The sequence below is a fragment of the Embiotoca jacksoni genome, unplaced genomic scaffold, assembly GCF_022577435.1.
Source record: "Embiotoca jacksoni isolate LCO1_2020_lvr unplaced genomic scaffold, fEmbJac1.0.p SCAF_7, whole genome shotgun sequence".
Classification (NCBI taxonomy): Eukaryota; Metazoa; Chordata; class Actinopteri; family Embiotocidae; genus Embiotoca; species Embiotoca jacksoni.
This window is the reverse complement of record NW_027185425.1, coordinates 5,635,127-5,658,000: the sequence shown is the minus strand read 5'-3', so window position 1 is coordinate 5,658,000 and position 22,874 is coordinate 5,635,127. Positions and strand designations below refer to the sequence as shown.

Sequence of the window (22,874 nt, the reverse complement as noted above, 5' to 3'; positions counted from 1 at the left end):
CTCAGATTAACCAGTTCTTTTATTACATTTAAATAAAACTGGACAAAGTCTACAATAAAAGGACAAACTGAACTTCAGTGTATTTATCTACAATGTTCACAGTAAATGGTACTATTCTTTGTAAAACATTCATTCTGGACTGCAACAAAGTATTTTACAGAAAGAAACAGCAAAGTCTACGTAAATAATACATAATTATGTAATTGAATACGTTTATCAGTTCAATTTGTGTTATTAAATATATAACATTTTAGCACAAAGCAGGATAAGCTGTACAGTAAGCATGTTGAGGCGGCACTTGGCAGACAAGAATTTAAATAAGCCTCCAGCAAGCATTTTACAAGAAGGACGGTCACAATTCTAATATATAAAACCGCATTATGACTTTGATTACATTTAACCTACTCGGAGAAATATGTTTAAGTTGAACATAAATCATGTTTTAACATTAACAACTGCTTGCCTGCCATTGGCAAAACGGTGCAAAGCACTGAGGAATTTGACCTTGAACCCTGAGGGATTGTGGTCAAACAGGCCGGAGGTTGAAGAATAGCTGAAAACATCTATACACACACACATCGTGATTATTTGTACATTTGACCTGCAGTTATAATAATTTAGATCGAGTCGTCTTTTACGTTGAACTGCTGAAAGTACTGACCCAGATTCTGTTTGGGAAAGAACTGGTGCTTCACTGAACTTCTGACTACGGCCATTGCATCCTGAAGACTTGCTGACAACAACATACATACTGCACAGATTAGATTTACCATCTAAGACTTTCAGTAAAATTCGGTACATTGCACAGCTCTTTTCTTGTTTCCTTTCGAGGACTTCTCGCACCAGTGGATCCCTGTTTAAATTCGGTTTGACACTGAGAAACCCCCAAAAAAAGGTTCGCAGAAGAGCCCCAGGAGGTACTAACAAAAGACCTCTGTGTGTGAAGTCTATTAAAATAGGCTTTTAAAATCACTGCAAATCTACGTTTAACACAATGGCAGGTGGTTAAATATATATTTACACATATATATTGTGTCAATATATGGACCTAATGAATCGTGTTCATTTCAAAAAAGTTGTTTTTAATGTCTGGTCAATCCTTTGGCTGGAGCGCTGTTCACGATTTGATCTCGATGACTTTGATGAACGGGAGAGCTTTGTTGGTGTGCGTCATCGGTGTCAATGGTTTGCTGCACAAAAGGGAAAATAAGAAATGAAAAGTTAATCAGATTTGTTGTAAATGAAATAAAAAACGAGCCGAACTGGAAATCAGGAAGTGATTGCTCACCTGTAAACAACCTCTGGTTTGTTGTCAGTGGACAGAGGCAGAGGTTCCTGGCCTGCCAGGAAGTACTCCATGTGGTCATGCATTTCTCTGTTCTGCAAACAGAAAAGGGTAAAATAATTCACTTATGTTTCTTCTTTACTTCTATTTGTGGGGCACAGATGCAGGTACAGTTTTACAGTATCTGGTATTCAGGGCAACATTAGAGCTTTTCATCGACTTGGAAAAGTGTGTTGCTTTTAGCTTAAAGGATGAGCCCTGGGTTATTCTATATTTTCTTACTGTCATCAAAGAAAAGACAAAAACCAGCAATGCTTTCTTAAATCTCTCAGTTCTTCCCAACATTCATCTGACTATTTAAGGCTCCCTGCCTCAGGCCTATTTGATTCCACTGAAGATGAAAATCTTAAAATATGGCAAAAATGTATACTTTCATTTAAAAAAAGAAAAGGCAAAGTAGTTTCGTAACACAGCTGGGCTCTGTAGTTCTCAACAAAAGTTACTCAAACAGGAGAAAAAAAGACATGTTTGGTTTTCACCTGTAGATTAATACAATTTTTTTGCGCGCTCATGTCCCTCATGGTTAAAGAACATGTCACCCAGCAGATAATAAGAATATGAGAAAAATAAGCTTTATCAGGCTTTTTTGGTCTATGAAGATTTGTTAATCGTTTTGGTATAAAAAGAGTTTAGAAAATAAGATCAAATACAAATGAATAAATAAATCATGAAAAGACAATGCAGAAAGATAAATAACAAGCCTAGGTAGGAACGAGCCTTTAATGAATTTGTTCATATCTTTTGAGTGCAGGAATATGAGTGTGCTGACCTCTGCTTCCAGGAAGGCCACCTTCTCCTCCAGATCCCTGATGACTCGATCTCTCTCTTGGAGGACTGTCCGGGAGTTCTGCAGCTATAAACAAAACAAACAAAAACAAACAGTGGGTGATGCCCAGGAGAAACACATGTCACTTTTCCAACTGAAGCAGATGCAGCATCACTTATTCATGGCGAGTGAGTTTTGTTTCACAGCACGTTTCCGCTTGGCTCTGCTCCCCGAACATCAATTCTGCTTCATGTGTCCGCCTCCTCAAAATCTAATTTCCGCATTAATGGCTTCCTGCGTGTTTGTGGGCACTGGAGAGCTCATTTGTATTGTTTGTGTGTGTGTGTGTGTGTGTGTGTGTGTGTGTGCAATTTGCACTCCCAGGCGACCTGCTCGTGTGCATAAATACCTGTTCAATCATGTGGCGGACTTTCCTCTGCTGACTCTTTAACATGTCGTCAAGGTGATGTATCTTTTCCTTCAGGACAGCCAACTCCTTCTCCAGCTCTGTACACCTGGAAATAAATGAGAAAATTCTGTTTAGATTCTTATTAAACATAAAACTATCCACTACCACAATAATTACTGAAAAGGTTATTTTGCAATTTTGACTAGAGGAGGTCATGGTATTCGTGGCATGTGTATTTTGCAGCTGGGGGAGCAAGATCTTGCATTATTATTGACTGAAAAGATCATATTTATTTTTGTATAATCTTATATAAGTGGATATAAAAGGTAATTTCACCTAACATTGAAGAAAATAAGTTTATATAAAATAGTGTAAACTGATTTTTTTCCTCATCATCTGGCTTGTTAAAAACACAAAAACAACTTCTACTTTCCTTCTTGTACTGTGGCTCATCAGTATGTGTATAATCTCACCTTTGCTCTTTCTCCCCCCCTTCCTCTCTGTCTGCTTTGAGCTGCAGCAGCTCTGCCTCGCCTGCAGCCATCTTGTCTTTGAGGATGCTGCTCTCAGTATCCATGTTTCCCAGCAGCCTCTGCAGCTCCTCCACCTGCTGGCCTCTCTCGTCCGACTGCTTCTCGGCCTTCTGAAGCCGCTCCGACTGCTCAGCCAGATGAAGGCGATACTCATTTGACTCTGCCTGCGAGGGGAACAACACAGTGAGAACTGCTTTTCTTTGTGTATTATGATTTGTTAGCTAGTGACAGATAGACAATTTAAGGATGGTCCAGTTTTACTACAACTTATTGTTTTTACACTTTTGAGAACCCAACAAAATTGCTAAAACAAAATCAATGGGGCAAGATACAAGTGGTCTGTTGAGTGGATATGCTAACAGTTTAGCCAGATTATCAAAATCACTATTCATTTTAGTGCACTGTGCTCCCAGAATGCAGTGCAAAAAGGAAACAGAAGGACAGCTCATATTCATTAACTGTAAAAGTGTATAAGTGCTTTTAAGTGCAATACCACTAAGGGCCACCAGGGGCTGGCACCAAAAATCCTCTGGCTCCATTAGACTCTCACTCAAAAAGCATCAACTTCTGTCATGAAATACAATGTCAATAAAAAAAATTTCCACAAGTCATTAAGGTGTCCTTAGATAGTGTAGTGTGTTGTTCTGGTGGTCCTCCTGAAAATAGTTTTATCATTATTGAGACATTAGGCCTAAAAGAGAGGTATGTTTGGGGTGTGCTTGGTTTTACTGGCATGCCTGGAGTGCAGCCATGTTGCCAGAATAGGAGGGTGGGAATAGTGTCCTCGGGTTCTTAATCAAGTCGAGTCAGATCCACCTCTCACTCCTCCACAGCTCCACCCTCTCATCTAAATATGGTCACTTCTGGCTTCAAAAACCCAGATGGTGAACACAAGGCTTCAAAACGGCAGTTCACAGAACAATAGGTGACGTCACCGTGGATTGCCACCTACTCACAGTTGAAATAAAGCTGACGTTTTTTCAGATGAAAGTGAAACAGCTTCAGAGACACCCCAGAAGAAAAAAATAAGCCTTTAAAAAAAAAAAATTAAAAAATATTCACAGGTACCGTTAGAGGTAAAATCAGCCAGAGTAAAGAGATTTATTAATTTCTCTTGCCAGTGCTAACCTGATAAATGTCCAAATTCTGTCTAACTCAGGACATGATGTTGACTACAAATTAAGACAAAATAACTTTAGATGAGTAAAGCTGCAAACAACATGCTGCCTGTTGCATCAAATCCCTTTAGTGTGTGCCTCCAACACAACAAAGACTATGGAGACAACACATGGCAGATCAGCTTGTGGTAAAATGTTCGTCTGCGGGTGGTGTCCCTACACGCCCTGACAGATGAGTGTACAGCAGAGCATAGACCCAAACAGTGGAGGATCACAGGATGAGGGATGAAATCCAATGACAACACTGACAGATAATGGGGGTGATTAAAGGAACAGAGAGAGCAGCAGAGGGATGAGTCATAGCTGCAGACAGGAAGTCGTGTCATGTTACTCATATCCTGAGACGAACCTGCAGTCTGCCCCTCTCCTCCTGATGCCGCTTCTCCAGCTCCTGCAGCTGAGTGTACAGGCGCCGGGTCGCCTCCCTGAGCCTCACACTCTCCTCCTGATTATCCCCAACCTAAGAGTGCAGGCAGACAGAAAGTGACATGCTCAATTAGGCTTAAGCTCACGGACGTGGGGGCAAGATAAGGACCTAACAAACAGATAAAACAGGCCATTTGCTGGCAGGGTTTAAAAGGTTGCTTGGTCCAGCCTGAGATAACAAAAGCATCTAGTCAAGAAGCTGTTAAACTGTGGCACAGATCATCTTTTATGTTGGGGCTGTTGCTACGGTCGACAGAACAGTTCCCCCTCCCAGACAAATATTTCACTTTGAATTTGCCATATAATCTGGCACCACTTAGAAGGGAGGGCAGTGTAAACTGACCCACAGCTTACCTATATGCCACACATATGAGTCACTGGGAATGGACCGCGCGCACATTCCCTCCCTGCTCCGACACTACTTTCCTGGTAGATAGTGGTGTTGCATTACAGTCGATGTTATGATGTGCTGAGTCTATAATAATGCATGCGAAATATAATACTGTATGTGTGTGTGTGTGTGTGTGTGTGTGTGTGTGTGTGTGTGTGTGAACGAGAGCAGAGTGTTTGTGCCATTAGTGAGGATGTAAGTGAGCCCTGGCGCTGTGTGAGTGGTAAAGCTCTGTCATGAGTTTCAGAGAGCCTGGCAACATTTTCTTTGCAGCAGCAGGCAGCTGGCTGGTGTGAGTTAGGGAGCAGCTGGAGGTCCAACATATTATTCCCATTATGAATTATATGTCTGTTATTTGAATACGATTTTCAATTCATTCAAGCCAGCTGCAACTGAAATCGACTTCTGCCATTTCCCATGGTTCATTCATATTAAACGGATGAATAACCAGATCATAAAAGCCATGCGGGCATCCTTCAGAGGACGATAGAGAAGACTGAAATGTGATGAACTTACATGATGGTCGGTGTTGCCGTTGGCGATAGGTGGTTGGCTGTTGGGCACGTCCACTCTGAAGCCATTGGGTAGATACTGTGTAGAAAAAAAAAGAAGCAGGGACTAATTAGTGCAGTTGGTGCTTTATTTATCCTTTTACTCCTGAAATGTGCAAAAACACCACAGTGGCAGAGGAAGCTCAAAACTGATCAACTTGAAAAAAACACAAGGAAATGCAGAAAAGATCCGTTCGACAGCACATACATTAAGAAACACTTTAGGTTCTACACAATCGCTGTTATAATACACTGTATTCTTGTTTAAGCCAAGAGTCTGTAACATGTCTACAGTATATTTGATTACTTTTAAGACATTATATAATTTGGCTTCACCATGCAGCTGCTGAGGCCATACAATTCCACTATGGCTTCTCTGGTCACTAGAAGGGGCTCCTGGTTGGCCTCCACTAAGGCTTTTTCTGCCCTGGCCCCATTTGGAAGTGATATCAGCAAAATCTGCTGAGGCTTTTAAAAACTCATCTCAAATCTCTATTTATTCTTCAAGGCATTTTATTGACACTTTCCTCCCCTGACAAGTTTCTTTTGCTTGATTTCAATATTGATTGAATTGCTTGTTATTTTCTTTCTTTTGTAACCATTGTTTTATTAACTTGGATTATTTGTTAGGTTTAAAACATTTTTTTTTAATTGATATATTTTATCATAGTGGATAAAGCCATTTATTTTATTTGCTCGTGATTTGTGGATTTTCTTTATTATCTTTATATACATAGCCTTTCAAATAAACTCAATCAGGGCTGCAATTAAGTAACTAAAGATTATTTTACTCATTGATGTACCTGTCACATGTTTTCCAATAATCAAACAAACTGTTTGGTCCTCAAAATTTCAATAAATATTGATCATAATTTCCTCAAAATCCAAGGCCTTTTCTTCAAACTGCTTGTTCTGTCCGACTAAAACCCAAAATAGTCAGTTTACAGTAACAAATACAACAGGAAAGCAGCAGATCTTCACATTACAGAAGCTCTACACTCGTTAACTTTACAGCAGAGGGTATGTACCTTGTTGTTACTGTTCTGCCTGGCTGCCATCTGCTCTCTCAGCGTCTTCAGACAGTACCTCACCTAAAGAACAAAAGCACATCATTGAGGTAAAACGTGTTTATTAAACAGAAACACGACGATGTTCAGCTCCGTCACTCACTGACCTCCTGAATCTGCGACACCTCATCCGTCAGCATCCTGACACTCTCCGCTGGCTCTGGGCGAGCTTTCAGGTAAACCTTGGTAACACGGCAACAGGAGTGTGTTAGATAATACCGATGAGAATAGTTCACATGAGAGTGAAGAGTGGAGTGTCTCGCACACGCATTCAACTATACAAACAAACAGTACAGCAAAACAAAGCTCGCATACCTTGATGACTTCGACCTTTTCCTCTGTGGGAGGGATGGTAAGTGTTTCTTCCTGCTCTTCAAGTTTCTGTGGCAGAACTACAGCTATGCTGCTCTCCTACATTCAGAAGAGGAAAAAATAAAAATAAAATGAGCAAATGCCCCATCCCATATTTTTTGTCTTTCTTACAGTAAACAACTAAGAAAACGGTTTTCCTCTTTGAATTTGTACCTTGCTGCTGGGCCGTTCTGACGAGTAGTTGGACTGATTCTGACCTTGAAGGGTGAGTCTCAGCCGCCTGCAACGGTCCTGAAATGAAAGATGAGAGGATAAAAGGAACTACGTTAGTAAACGGATCACTGGGGATTGTGAGAAAATGCAACCAATGAAGAGAGAGAGAGAGAGAGAGGGCGCAAATTGAAAGTCCTCAGTGAAAGAGGGTGGAGCAGAAAGAGACAGAGACGGGTAGTTTTTACCATCAAACTTCCCCATTACTGTGGCTCCTCTGTGGATGCCACACAGTTTGGCCATAAAAACCTAGCAACCCACACTGACGAGACGTTTCCACGAGTCCTCGTGGTCAGGTCTGGTGATTATGACCAAACACTCAACTGCTCACTGGAGAAAATGAAACCAGTCCCGTCAGGGCCAAAAATATCAACACTCAAAACACCCATGAATTCTTAGTTGCACTCAATTTTGTTGCTATGGCAACAAAAAAAACAGACAATATGGGAGTCACTGGTCAAGTACGCTTTTATAACTTCAGTTCGAAGTGAGTATTTATAGAAAATAGTTTGAACCAGCAGCAACACCGCCACACACAGAGTGGCAATTCTGGAAAGATCCAGATGATTTTACTTACTTGTGGGCATCTAATTGATTATTCTATTCTATTCTATTCTATTCTATTCTATTCTATTCTATTCTATTCTATTCTATTCTATTCTATTCTGGGCATATGTGTTGTATTCTAGAGAATTGTAGATTTGTGAATAATATTCTACTTGTGTATTCTATTCTGGTCTGTTGATATGTATATAATCTTCTATTCTATTTATATGTGTACTATATGTATCCAGTTCTATTTTGTAGATGCATATTACATTCTTTTCTGTAGGTATCCTACTCTACTCTGCTGATATGTGTATTATTCTTTTTTGGGGGGTTAGTCTATTCTTTTCTTTTCTTTTCTTTTCTTTTCTTTTCTTTTCTTTTCTTTTCTTTTGTATTAATTTTTTTGAGTGAGATAGGAGGAGTCATTTGTGATCTGTCATTTTGTAAAGTAGGTTTAGTTGTGCTCTTGTTTGGATATTGACTCACTCACAGCTTCTTTATTTGTCCTTCTCTTGTATTTCTGAATTAATGACACGTCATATTTCACTAACAACACGGACACACCCCCGCCAATGACTTTTCCCTGGTAGCACACGTTCTTCTCTTTGATCATTGCCATTTAATCAAAGTTCACATCCTAATCAGCTCATTTGTTTTATGTAATACAACTTTATAATGCTATTAAAATCAATCACTACTCATCAAATTGTTGCTGTTAAAGAGTAGCCTACTTTATTAAAGAGACAAAACGCTGTGCAACAATGTTCAAGAGACAAATAATGTAATTGATAGTGAATAATTTGATGACATGATTGGACTGTACAATGAAAATAAAAAAAGAGATGGCAGTAAAAATCCCCTAAAAACTCTCAATGCTTCAATCTCCCCTCAAAAGCAAACAAAAACGATCCCTTTGACTTCACATAATCCTCCTGGGGAACACCCATTTAAGTAAGCGAAGGAATGATTCCACGTTAATTGTGTTGCTTTTTCCTCTGAATGTGCAAAGAAAACAAACCACCTGGCCGTTTGACAAGTGAAATCCACTCTCAGGTGGAGAACAGTCCAACTGCAGGAGAGTTGCATAACAACGTCTTATCACCAACTAAAACATGCTTAATCCCTGCCTCCGTGTTGTGCCAGGTGTTTGTGAGTACCCAGGTATAAGTACATGCGTGTTTATGTATTTACAACGCAGCATACGGTAACTCGTGTGAACAACATGCCTCCGCCCTCGGGTTAATAAGGTAAAAACTGAACTAATATTCTCAGTCATTGTTTTTTCTGGATGAATGAAAAATGGTGTTGTTGTTGTGGTTCTGCTGTGAGTGGACTCATTAGTGGTCTTAATCAAACTTTGCGTAGGTGTGTGCTACAGAGTAACTTAGATAAAAGCACATAGGACACATAATTTAATTAGCCTAAGAAATAAAAATAAAATGCCATGTGGATGTTTTTAGTGTAATTATGTTCTTTGATGATTTTACTTACTCTGCTACTTTTATGATAACCAATATTAACATTGATAAGCCAAAATACAGAAGCAAAATTCCACTAAATTCTCAGAAGTTAGTTGAGAAGATACAGTTGATGACAATATTGACTGTTGATTTGTTTCCATGTATAGAATGAAGCTGTGCAGTAAAATGCCAGGTGTCTACAGCTTGTGTATGTTGGTCATGCTGGTAGAAGCTGACTTCACTCATAAAATCTCGTTTTGCAGCTTCTTATTTTCTGTCAGCGAGGTATTTTTACAAGTCTCACAGGCAGGTGTGACTCTTGCATGTAACATAAAATTAAAAGAGAGAAAAACATCCAGATGTTTTCCCTCCTCGGCTTCTATGAATCTTAAACCTGCGATATATTTAACGTTCACACTCTCTCTGCTCTGTAACATCACCCTGTTTGGTCATCCAGTGAACTCCTGAAGCATTTTGTCACACGGTGCAGCGATGCTCCAAGTTAAATTCACACTTGACAAAGCCAACTTAAACACCTTTAATTGCTCGCTGTGAGAATGACACCCGAGAGGCAATGGCACGTTCGCTACATACCACAGTCTGTTGTCAGCTTTAAGGCAATGCTGCAACAATAACTTCAACGGTATGCAAATGTACACACATATCTGTGACACCACCTCTAACATAATATGGACTTCATCTAACTCAGAGTTTATACTTTAAGAGGCACTTTGAATCAAGAAAAATAATCATAATAATGAAATAATTTTCATAATTATTATGAAAAATAATCACAATCAAATGATTTTGAGAATGTAGAAAAGTCTCCAGGAGACCGGGAGAAAACATTTTGCAACGTTTCCTGACAGCTTTTGTTCCACACTTGATAGATGGGAGCACCAACTGCCAAATTTGATTTATCAACCAGTCCTCCTTTCCTGGGAAAAGCCATTAACTATGTCTGACTACCAAGTAACACCACGACAAATACAGTCAGGTGCACTTGTGCCAGATGCTTATTTGAATTGTCATCAGATCATATCAATTGGAGAAAGAAACCTAACAGCCTGATGCTTTCACAACATGTCAGTCAACTCCTCCTGTTTAGCATTTATTAACTCTGATCACGGAAATAGATCAATGTTGTTGATGAGAGAATGTATGCGTTCAGTTGTTTTGTTCTTTATGTGTCACAAAATAACTGCGTGTGAATGGGTGGAAAGAGAGTTGGGGTTTTTGAGTGTGTGTGTGAACATGCCTGCCATAAGCCGTGTAGACACATAAAGAACAAATATGGCCAACCCAGCACGTGAAATTTGGGGAACACATTTGGTTACTTATGTAAGTAAGTACCAGTTCTCTACTTTTCTATTGTAGCAAAGGCTAAATGGTTTGTCGTGACTGGCAGCTCTTTGTGTCTAATTGTGTTGTCTGAAAACCATCAGCGCCGAGGCGGTGACGGGCGAGCCAACATTTCACTCTGTGATCAGAGGGAGCGACAGCTCAAGGGCTTCTCTCTGCCAGACGCCCAGAGAAGATCGTTGGGCAGACACACCCAGGGAGGCCATGACAGTACACCGAAACATGACCGCTCCGCACCTCATCTCACGCTATTCCTCTGTGTTTCTGAGAGAGCAACTCTCTAAAACACATTTCAAACATTTGGCAACTACAGGACTTCAAAATAAATACATCAGTAATAAACTAAATGATTAGAATTTCTTCATAAGAATAAACTGTTAGGAGGTTATTTTTGGTACTCAAAATTAATCCATCTTCTTTGACTTAATCTAAGTTTGTTTAGGCTTGCTCAGGTGCTGTTCAAAAGCTTAAGGGGTGTGTCGTCCTTCCTTGTAGTGTCGTGTCCAGCCCTTCAAAAAAAAGGAAAACTACAGAAACTGCAAGAAGATTATATACAGAGTACTGAACACCAACACCACCAAAATGTGTCACTGAATTCCAGAGACTTTCCTCAAATTACTTGACTGCATAAACTGGAGTGGCCATGTGTTGGAGAGGTCAACAACACCACCAAAATAGCCCCAATACGTGATGATTGTGGATGAAAGCAAGACAGATGAAAAACCACTCCCAGAAAAAGTGCTTATTATGTGTCATAACAGACCAAATTGCCTGTTTTTGTGATCTTGTTCCCCAATAAAATTAAATACTGTGCCACCGCATACTTTTGCCGCCCTGACTCGCCCAATTTGCATGTAAGCAAATGTTACCTGTGGTTCAGCCCTTATGTCACAACCCAGACATGCAGGTATTGACAAAACACAGCAGACTTCAGTGAGAGACATGACGATATGAGGTTTTTCTAAGTAAAGAAGTTGTACTGCAGGTTACAGTAAAGTATTCTGTTATATCACCACAGCTTAACAATTCTTTAGCTTTGTCCTCATCTATTTGTTCTCTCCACGGCACGGGCAAACGCAAACTCACACTTTTCTGTTGTACATAATGTGATCCACCCTTTTATCTTCGGCATTCAATTATGTCTGGCTCCATTATTAAGGCAAAGAGGGAGAAACATGTGAGTGCTGTTGCTCTAGGCTTGTCCGTGCAGCTCAGGGAATGCTTAATTTTCATTTCTGCATTGGTTCCCAGCCTGAGAGGACTTGACCTCAATTTCACTTTGAAACAGAAAAAATTGAGTCTGCAAAGTTAAACGGTACCTCTGGGTATCTCTTGCATGATCGTGCATGTTTAAGTACAAAGTAATTTCAGGGCAGGCAACTTCCTGGTTGAGTGAATCTAATAAAAGTAGCTTAACTGAGAATATCAGTTCCACCTATTGAGGTGTTGTTTTGTTACAGATGCAAAATTTTCCCTCCAAGGTATTAAAACCATGTGACATCAAAGAAATGTAAAACAAACTAATCACCAGCACGGTTGTTTGTGCAGTAATATATAAAGCACATCTAGTACATCTGGTCAGCCTAATGCTATTTCTTTACATGTAGGCCTCGGCGCTGCAAGAAATTAAAACTGTTTCTTTGTTTAAACGAGGTAATAAATGACTCAAAAACAATTAAACAACTTTGTTAAGTAATTTTGATCTTATTAGTCTTGTTCTGTGCTGCCGGTTATAACCATAATACATTTTTTTTATTTACCAGTAGATATACACTCACACCTAAAAAAAACACAAGTGTGAAACTATCACTGTAGAGGAAAAAAAACAAAGGTGTAAATAAAGTGTTGAAAAAAAGCCCTCTGCTCAATAATTTGCCATTGAAGGCATCTATTCAGTACAGGTCAGCTTTTTCAGCTGAGCAGCAGCAGTGAGGCCTCAGGGGGGAATCTGTTTTCTGTCTCCAGTGTCCTGCTTTTATTGTACCAGACAATGGAGCAGGAGGATGGAGCAGTGCTACAGCTACTGTATACATTTCTACTTGTCCGTGCCTCCTGCTCAGGACTACCATTAAGAATTCAAAGTGAAGTACAATCTCCCTTTTTTTTTTTTTTTTTTTTTTTTTTTTTTTTTTTTTTAATGAACTCTGTTATTTTATTTATAAACTTCCAGAGATGGTAAAAGTTGTTCATAATATCTTTTTTTTTTTTTTTTTTTTAAAGCCCAACATTACATGTTTAAATGTATTTTTTTTTAACCAACAGTCCAAACACAAGAGACATGAGTTTTCAGTAAATCCTTACAATTAACTAGAACTACAATAAAGTAATAATTTTAACAATTAATCGGCAGGGACTTAAAACTGAGTTGATTTTAAGTATAAAAAGCTAAGAAAACATAAGATTGTGTCATTATCACCGACACTCAGGTGAGAAAAATTCACAGCACATCACGTCATCTTGATGAGACTTGTAGAAGGTATGAAAACAGCTGGTTTCAAACAAGCCCAGCCTGACTCACCCATACTGATATGTAGGTGATATCTTTGCCCCCAGACGGTCCTCAAACTGCCCGTGACCTCTCACAATCAATACAGGACCATCCGATCCCAGCTATCAGGCAACAAAGTCCCGCCTGACTGCTGCTCACTGATTTGGGGATGATGTCACTGCTATAATCAGCCGTCCAGGCTGACAGATGATAAAGAACAACAGTGAATAAAGGATCAGCCACACAGCTTTAGATCTAGATCCTGCTAACCAGCTGAGAAACTGATGAACCAGAGGCAGTAAATTTGCCCACTGCAGGACCACCCAGAGTTCAATACCATGTGTGAAATCCATCCATCTCTACCTGCCGTCAAAACAAATACGTTTTTATTCCCAAGCAACTCGACTACATGCCTTATGAACGCTTAGAGAAGTCATAAAACACTTTGACACGTTGAACGGTTGATATTTGCAAATCCTGCTCCACCCAATTACACGCCACGCGTTAGTAACAAACTGTCCACTTTGCTCAATACCAAATGTATGTGTCACCAATACGACAAAACGGAATCATTTTTTCATGGCCAAGAAGTAACTGACAAATAGGACGGGCCTTTATACACTTTTAAAGTTGCTTTTACGAGATTAACTTAATGTGAGTATAATCAGGTGTAAAATAAATATGTCACAAATAATAAATGATAAAGGTGAACTCATAAATTCAGACTGAATAAAATAATTTTCTCTTTAATGCCTCGCCTGCTAACACAAGAGCTGTTAATTTAAGCCATTTCCCTACAGAGATCGATAAGGTTTTCTCATTCTAATAATATCTTATCGACAAGTTCACGATAAGATAACGAAAAAGGAAGTACATAACCAAACAATTCTCTGTAATTCATTACGCAACCAAAACTATAACCACAAGTACCATCATGCTCTTCACTCTCTCATCATCATCAAGCAAATCCTTTACTTAACCTCACAAAAAATCCCTCTGGTATCTACCTTTGTTTGCAGACAAAGTTGTGGGGGACTCTCCCCGGTGATGATCAGCCAGCTGCGATCCAGACAGTCTGTCTAACACTAAGTGTGTGGGAAGCCACGGCTGTCTTGCCTTACATGGCAGGGTGAGGCTCCGCCAGCTGCCCAACCCTCCTTCCTCTAGTCACACAGCTACAGTGCCACTTCCATGGAGACACACAGCTGTTAGCCTCCCCTGCAGGACTGTGGTGCCAAATACACAATGGAAAGAACTGAAGGGAACATTTCCACTATTTAGATTGTGCACAGTCGCCGACAAAGAAAGGTTTGTGTGAATCTAAACAGTTTGACTGTCACTGAGCTATAATAAGACTCACCTACCATTTTGTTTTCAGATTTTATTTTAGAAATATAATTTGTTTTTAGCTTTGAGCACCAATTCAGTTTCTATAAATTCTTTAATAATTGTCTTTAATATGTTTTTATGAGTTTGGTGATGTTGTGCAGCACTTTGGTCAACGTAAGTTGTGTTTGAATGTGCGATATAAATAAAACCATCACGATCATCAGTCAATTGAGTGACTTGGTTAACGCAGAGTGCTGAGCCTAACTGTGCAAATATACTCAAAGTTAGCGAGGACGGTAAGAACAGATACAACTGTGGCCGAGGCCTCATTTATCTGCCACATGATGACAGTGGTAGGTAGCAGCACCCTGAGGAATGTGTGTTGCGAGTTATGTGAGAGATTAATGAAGGGTCTTTATATAACAGTCACTGGCGCGCTGAGTGTGTGTAGAGTAAATAAAACTGCGCAAACAAAAGTCAAATGCTGCACAGCCCAAATATGTTCATGCTTACTTGTCTCAACTTTAAACTACCGCCCCGACCCGCTGGATCCTCGACGTGCAGCGTGCATGAGTTAATCAATGTTTGATTTAGAGCTGAAAAAGCAGGTGAGTGGATCCCCTAGAAAATATTTAGCAACTATTTTGATAACCGCTTAATCAATTTGAGTTGATGTTTTTGAAGAAATTTCTATAATTCCAATTCCATATTCTCAAATTTGTATATTTTATGGTTTCCTCAGTCTTTTATGAGTGTAAACTGAATGTCTTTTGGTTTTGGACTGCTGGATGGCTTTAGGAGATTGTACTGGGCATTTGTCACAATTTTCTTAATCAAGAAGACACTGTAATAGTGAAAATGACCATTAGTTGCAGTCCTAGAATTACTTTAAAATGTCCAAAAAATGAATGAAAAATGCTTTTTATTTAACAAAACGTATTAGATTCACAATGACGTAAAAATTTGTAAAATCCCCAATTATTGATATTTTTAATGACTTCATTTGCTAATGGATTATTAAAATTGTTAATTTCAGTACGAATGCATTACATTCTAAATGTATGATATTATGAGTCACATTTATTTTTGTGTCTGCGTGTCTCTCAATTTGTGCCGGAGTGTACTACCCTGTAATTAGTGAAGATGTTATGCTGTATATTTGTAGGTGCTTTTAATTTTGTTGACATGTGAGTAGTTTAAACAAGCCATTTAAGAATGTTTGTATCACACACAAGGATTAGAGTGGCTGTCTCTTGTGGAGACACTTAAGTATACTGTTGAGTTGACAAAATATACACTCCAGCTAAGCTATTTTAATAACATACTTGGCCGCATCGTTCTCACTCTTCCCAGCATGTTCTCACGCCATGACAGAATACACAATAAGTGCCATTTGTCAAGATGAGGAGGAAAACCATTAAACTCCTAAATGTGTTTAGGTGGATGAAGTAGGTTTTCAATGGAGACAGACAAGATGTACAGTTTGCAAAGGAAGTCAAAGCTCATGTTTACAGTGAGATCACAGGACTCATGGACAAAAAAAACAACACATTCCTCTCTGACCAGAGATAAAAAAAAAAAAAAAAAAAAAGCTCTTTCATCCACTTAAACAGTGTCACAACAACACAAGTCAGTTTTATTTGTAGGGATATCTTCTTACTCTGTGTTAGTTTCAAAGCACCTCACAACAATCCACATCATTACAGCAATCAATAACAGATCTGCCAATATTTTTTGCACAAGAGAGGGCTAGGGAAAAAAAACAAACATTGTTTGATTCCCAATGAAATGAGGTCATTTCTATTGAATTACCAAACTAACAAGTCGAGGCTCATTCTTAATGAGTTCCAGAACTCCTGATGCAGAATTCTCTGCACACAGTAAATTCACATCCTCGGAATAAACTCTCTGAGTTCAAATCAACTCTTTTTGCTTGTACATGTGAGACCATCGAATACACTCTCAAGCAGAGTGAAAGTAACTCTTTTCATGGAGTTTATGTCTTCATTGAAATATCAATAAATAGCAAGTTTTAACAAAACTAAATGTAATTTCTGCCCATCATTTTGATTTAATTTGGTTACTTTATTCCCAAAAGTTATGAAGAAATAACTAAGGCATGCTGGGAAATGCTAATACAGCAACAAAGGTGTGCAGTCAACACCGGGAGTAGTGTCTTAACAAATGATTTATGTAATGATCTTGCATGACTTAAAACATTGCAATTATTTTTAAGCAATAAAACATGGCTCGAGGGTGTGCTTGTTCGTTGACTTGTAATGACGTTCGAAGTAGCGTCAGCCTTCACTTGTTTGAACACATCAGTTCACCTTGAACAAGGTGTAGTACGCTGACAAAGAGCGATCTGTTCTTACTTTTCTGTGTAAACTCTCCAGGGGAAGTTACTGATGAAGTGTAAATTAAGTTCAACTCATCCAACAAGTAACAGGGCAATACACTTGCTGTTTGATCAGTATTTTAAGATATGTAATAAATAACATGCAAGAGGTATTTGCTTTTGTCCTTTCAAATATTGAATTTAGAGACTGTTTGGCATGACTTTTATCACTTTGAGAGAATAACAAGAAAACTTAACTAACTTGTAAATTGCAGTCACTTGATTAAAATGTTGTCCTATCCATTTAACTTGAGGGGGTACATGCCCCATACAACTTTTCCAATTGGATGGTTAAAGATATCATTCGATTCTATTTTCACAGTAATAAACACTTACTTTATTTTAGCTTAATATGATCAAATTTAGGAATCAAAGGTGCTTTTGTGTATGTTTATATTTGTATCTATGTCTGGGTGTTACACAAATACCACCCCCATTTTTAAACTATTTGTTTCCACCGTTGAGCTCTGCAGTAACAGTGGAGCTCTAAAGCCTCTCAGCAACATCAGGAGTGTAAAAGTGTTGTAAACTGTTATGTTAACAGCAGTTTGGGGGATTAATAACAAATCTCTGTCTTTAATACAATTGAAAATTACTAATAGCTTCAGTATTTTCCTATTTAGGTGACTTTATAAGTGGTAAACTCACAAGTAGGCTAACATTATTGTCAGCTTTTGATGTTAATAAAAAAACACCACAACATAATTGAAAAAAAAAATCCTACAGTCCAGGAGAAGGACATAAGTAGATTATTTTTTTTTACAAAGGTAGTTTAAGTAAAGCTTGTATCTACCTATAAAAGTGACTTACCCTAAATACTAAACCGTGTTGGATAGCTAAACTGTCCATACTGTCAAGAAGCGAAGTCTTTCACTAATCTTTTCTCGTTCAATATTGCCATAATTTGCAATAAATAATTTAAGATCTTTTATTTTTTTTAACTGGAGAAAGAATAAATGGACTCTTCTGTAGATATAATCCTGATGTCAAATAAATGTGTTGTGATAAAAATGTTCATGACCATGCCACGGGATTGTGAGTGTGGAAGCTGACTGCATGGTGCCCCTGCGAGAAATGGTACAATTAAAAGCATCAGACTTCAGGACCACTTTAGGTCAAAATATGCAGGATGATTTTACAGCGCATGCGCTTTATGGACACGTTCGGTTTGTCCTGTGACTGGGGAAAAGTGTATTTTCGGCTTTTAATGTCACATAAATATCTAATTCAAAATGTCCCGTGTAGACAATATGTTTGTTCTTTTTTCTTTTTCTTTTTTTTTTACCGGTAAAAGTTACGGATAAATATGGTCGTATGTGAAACTGAAAATATGCCACAAAGTAAGAGCACAGTTCAATTAGCTAACGTTATCTATTACAGCCGCGTGATCAAAGCGATCAAAGTCAGCCCTGGAGAGACCGGTTAAGTTAAATCACTACATATGTTATATTTCTAACGAGGCTTCTAAAACAATAAGCTCGTGTCGTATCACTCACATTAGTGGTGTTGTCCTCTTCTCCATTTCCCACCGTCCGCGTCGCGGCTCCGCTCATCTTCTGCGAGGAAAGTGAAGCCAAGGCATAAAAATGAATATGAAACTGTAGCCGCCCAAACTTTCTGAATACAATTTCCTTTGCTTATGTGTCCCTTACGACTTCTCTTCGCAAAACAACTGTTGAGGAGAAGTGAAGAGACACCTGGGCCCGGTTCAGCTGTCCTCTGTCTCCTCTGTCTGTCCAGGGGTTAAACTGGAGACCTGCCGGTCTGCCAACCCGCACCTCAGAGGAGGAATGTACTAAACCATTAACCAGGAGGCAGGACGCACAAATCATAACTGACATGTCAAGCCATGTCAAGTCTCGTAATTCTCACTTTGACTGTGTTTTTGTGTCTTTGTTAATCATAATTTTGTCCGTTTTTGGTGCCGTCTTTAGTAATTTCCATATAGTCTATAGGTCTACTAATGTGTATTAGCCTACATATCCTCCTCTTATAGTGATGATGGTGACGACGACGATAGTGATTGTTATCGTTGCACATTTGTTTTGTTTTTAGGTGTTTTAATCTACATTTTTGGTTTAAAACCAAAATCTAATCATAGTTTTCACTTATGATTTACTTACAACTCTTCTTGTCTACAGAAGCCTACACGTCCGACCCGCTTTTTGTTGTAATTTTTAAAGTTTATTTCTGAAGTTTATAACAAGGCTATCATCTAAAGCTGAAGACTTTTCTGTTTGCTACAGCCTTTTATCAAATCAAATATTTGCTCACTTCTTACACTGAACATGAATTTTAACTCTTGTATTTTCCTTAAATTTTTCACCCTCATTAATTTAATTTAATGTAATGCTGTTTTAAATCTTTTTGTCTTATATAGCTTACATTTTGTCTTGATGCCATTTATATCCTACGTAAAGCAATTTGATAGTTGTTGAAATGTGCTATACAAATAAATGTACTTATACAAGTCTTACAAGACTGTCTATCAGAAGAGCTCAGTTGACATTAATGGCACAAGCTGTAAATTCATGCTAAATAGTCCCACGAATTGCTTTCAAATGTCATATTTATTTTACAGCACAGGAATGGTGATAACACATGAAATAGATCGTGTCTGACCTCAGAGAAGTTGATGGCACCTCCATCCGGCAGACGTTTGGTGTGGATGCTGCTGAACCACCGCATTTTGCATTCAGTCACCTGCCTGATCTTTTTCCAGAAGGATCCCATATGTCGTCTCTCTTCATCTGTCTTGTTTCAGCAAATTTTGTTCAACTTCTTACCTATTTTCCGGTAATGTCCCTTATAGTAACACACCAGCACAGAGAACCTTTTGAGGAACTGTGATCTGCTTCATCGCAGTGCAGCTAATTCTGGGCCAGGACTGCAAATAGGATAGAGTCCTGTTTGATTACTGTCCTGTCACATGTCAGGTGGCTCCGTTGTCACCTCTTGGCCTGCGGCTAAACACAGTTACCTTTGGTTGCATATATGGCTAGAAACTATTGGTGACATGAAGCCTGACACATCAGCCCAGAAAAGTGTCCTACTTTCATCATCTGGAAATGTAGCTGTGACAATGTGAGAACATTGTGATGTTTGTTGAATAATGGATCAAAACAGTGTGAGATAAGCAGTGCATTAAACATAGTTTACTGGAGGAGGACTCATTTTATCCGGTTGTTACTTATTAAAGTTATCCATTAATATGTTAAGAGCATAAATTCATATAAAACGCAATTAAAGAAACATCCTGTTGTCAAGTTTTAACTTAAGGAAAGACCTTCTCTATTTTCCTGGTTTTCCTTGCCATCAGGAAGATGTGGTCTTGTATCAAATGAAGGGCCATAGACATAAAGACTAGACTCTAATCTCCAAATCAGGTTAAACCATATAATCCAACTTTATTATTTTACTACACTTCCCTTCTGCCCTGGTTGACATCATTTTATTCTGTTTTAAATCTTGGTTTCAGACTTAACCTTTACATGACTTTTAGAATCATTTGTTCTGTGACACCCAAATAAAAGTGGTCAATTTGTCTACATCAATGAAACACAAAAACCTACTGTAAATATAGCACGTCTGCTCTGTGTGAGGAACCTCACACAGACACAGAGTTGAATAGACTTCTGGAAAGAATGACACAAATGTATTTTCAATGGCCCAACCCACAGTAAACATGTCCAGTTTTATAGATTAATGGTTAGGCCTTATTCAGTTAATAGCTTCCTTTGTATACTGTACAATGTAAAATATGCATGCAGGTGTTTTTTTTTCCGCTGAAAGGGTTGAGTGTCATAAAGTTATGGTACGTCATACAATAACTGATCTGAGTCCAAAATACCTATCGTTGAGTTTTGACAGAGTGGTGATCATTATGGTGCGAATAATATATCTCTGGTATTGAAACGACATGTATTTTATTTCACAAGTTGTTAGTGAGACTCCATAACTCGCTTTAATGTGAAATAAGGACACGTTCTGTGTCAATAACATAAAACCTTGGTCAGTTTTACTGATAACCAGCAGTTTTAAAAGCTGCTGCTCACTTTTTCCCAACTCACAGATGTATTTTAAGTTTGCGTGCACCAAATTATTGTATGTGCAGTTATATAAAATATCATGTCCAACTCAAACAAAAGCTCCATCATTCAGCACATGTAATCAGATTCACTGGATTAAAAACACATTGAAGGATGTGACATTAAATATTGGAGTGTTTTAAAAGGGAAAAACACAAGATACTAGGAAAGTCTAACCCTCGGATGACTGTGGATCGTCAGCCTTCTGCCTTCACTTTGTTGGATTTCCTGTTTTACTTTGAAATAACACGCCTATTGTCTCATTTACTTGTTTTTTCATACCTGTTCTGGTGCTCACCTGCGTCTCATGAGCCATCAGCACTCTATATGTCAGCATGTCTTTGTTCTGCCTTGTGACTTTTAGCTTATTATTCTCCTTATGTATGAATTTTGCCAGTTCCTAAGTCTTTGCCTTCTCCCTGTGTTTTTTTGTTTACCTGAAACTTGCCGAACTTCATGAGGAAAGCTTAAACCTCTAGCTTCCGGTGTTTGTCTCCTCTCTCTTTATGTGAACTAATGTGACAACGAGCTAAGGAGAAAGACAGTGAGGTTAGTTGAGGTGGCGTCCTTACAGTAGCTTGATGTCTTCAGTAATTACAGTAAACCATCTAAGGATTAAACACTGTGTCTCTAAAGGGAAAACCTAGCCAGAGCTAAAAGAAACACACTGCTGACTTGTTCATAGAAGCAGCAAGAGAGAGAGAGAGAGAGTTTTAACTTGGGGAAAAAAATGATGTTGAGACTTGACATTTTATTTTGAATATATTGAAATCTTGATAGGACTTATTCTTAATGTCAAACTAAAAAAGTCATGACTAAGAATTTGATTCGGAGGACAATTTGAGTGTCTTTCATTGATACCGACCCCATCGGTGTTACTTAAAACACGTTTCCTCTCTGAAAATTAGATTGTCAGGCCCGACTCCTTTTCTGTGATGTTTAGTTCGTCCGACCAGTTTGTGCCTTGCAGACATGCTTAATTTATTTTTGATAGTGTGGTAGTCAAGCTCAGTTTACAATTAACTTACTGTAATGATCCACCCAAAAGTTCAGGACACATCAAGGTGAAGGGTAAAGTTGTAAACATGATGATTTTCCCATGGAAAAACAATATCTCTGTAGTCATAATTGTATCCGCTCAGATAAAGTACGGATGAGCCAGTCCAAAGCATTTGGTCCTACATTATGGACTCTGTTAACACTTTGTCCCCTCATTGTTAGTGAACCCATGCTGCCTGAAAATCTATAAATAAAATCCCCTTTGACATAGAGAACCAGGTGTGCTGCATTAGTTAGAAGTGGTAGCAGAGGAGGGGCTGTGAAAGCAGCAGCTGGCCGTGATCTTTCATTCTCTGTATCCTTGTAAAGGTGTGAACTTTCTTCAGTTTTATTGATATTGAACTGGTTTCCGATGTAAAAGCAAAGCTCTGGCTTGTGTTATCTCTGCTGTCAGTCTGTGTGCCTTTGAAGCCCAACATCCACATTTGTAGGCGTGTTGCCTTTACCTCTATGCTAGATGCTAAAAAGATTTCTTGACCATTAGTTTTCAAACTTTTCAAAGTTTAGAACTATTCCACTTTCAAAGAAAAGGACAACAACATCTGTACAAGATGCTAAATCACTGTTTTGTTCTGCAGCACCTGCAGGCTCATGAAAGTAAGAAAACAAGCCAAACCTCATACAGACAATTCATATGAATATTGCCTTTCTTGTTTGAACTTTCTTACTTTAGTTTCACACTAAAAACATAATATAGGTGTATACATTCTAATAATGTGTGTTCATTTTGTGGCTTTTTTGTTATGAGGAACATCATAACTGCTCCCACAGCGACACATTAAAAGCAGGCAGTTGAGATGCCATGGCTGCTCCCTGTAACACTATGTTTCATGTAGGTATCTAAATGGGATAGAGTACAAAAACTTTATTACAAATTAATGTATCTGAAGGAG

General features: G+C 38.6%; 1 protein-coding gene across 3 annotated transcripts; it reads right to left on the bottom strand.

Annotated features, from left to right (window-relative positions):
* Window position 1: 1 nt before the first annotated feature.
* On the bottom strand, window positions 2-18,510 carry tuft1b (tuftelin 1b). 3 transcript variants are annotated; one of them, XM_069177106.1, is made up of 12 exons: window positions 18,331-18,510; window positions 7,192-7,269; window positions 6,982-7,077; window positions 6,774-6,848; window positions 6,628-6,690; window positions 5,565-5,639; window positions 4,581-4,691; window positions 2,994-3,217; window positions 2,521-2,626; window positions 2,115-2,198; window positions 1,289-1,380; window positions 2-1,190 (listed from the first exon to the last, which is right to left on the bottom strand). In XM_069177106.1, the coding sequence occupies exons 1-12, from the start codon at window positions 18,385-18,387 to the stop codon at window positions 1,118-1,120; spliced, it is 1,134 nt and encodes a 377-aa protein (XP_069033207.1). In that variant the 5' UTR covers window positions 18,388-18,510; the 3' UTR covers window positions 2-1,117. The 3 variants fall into 3 exon arrangements, with proteins under 3 accessions (XP_069033207.1, XP_069033209.1, XP_069033208.1); XM_069177108.1 differs by lacking the exon at window positions 18,331-18,510 and adding an exon at window positions 14,115-14,182; XM_069177107.1 differs by lacking the exon at window positions 18,331-18,510 and adding an exon at window positions 7,437-9,336.
* Between the last annotated feature and the right edge of the window lie 4,364 nt (window positions 18,511-22,874).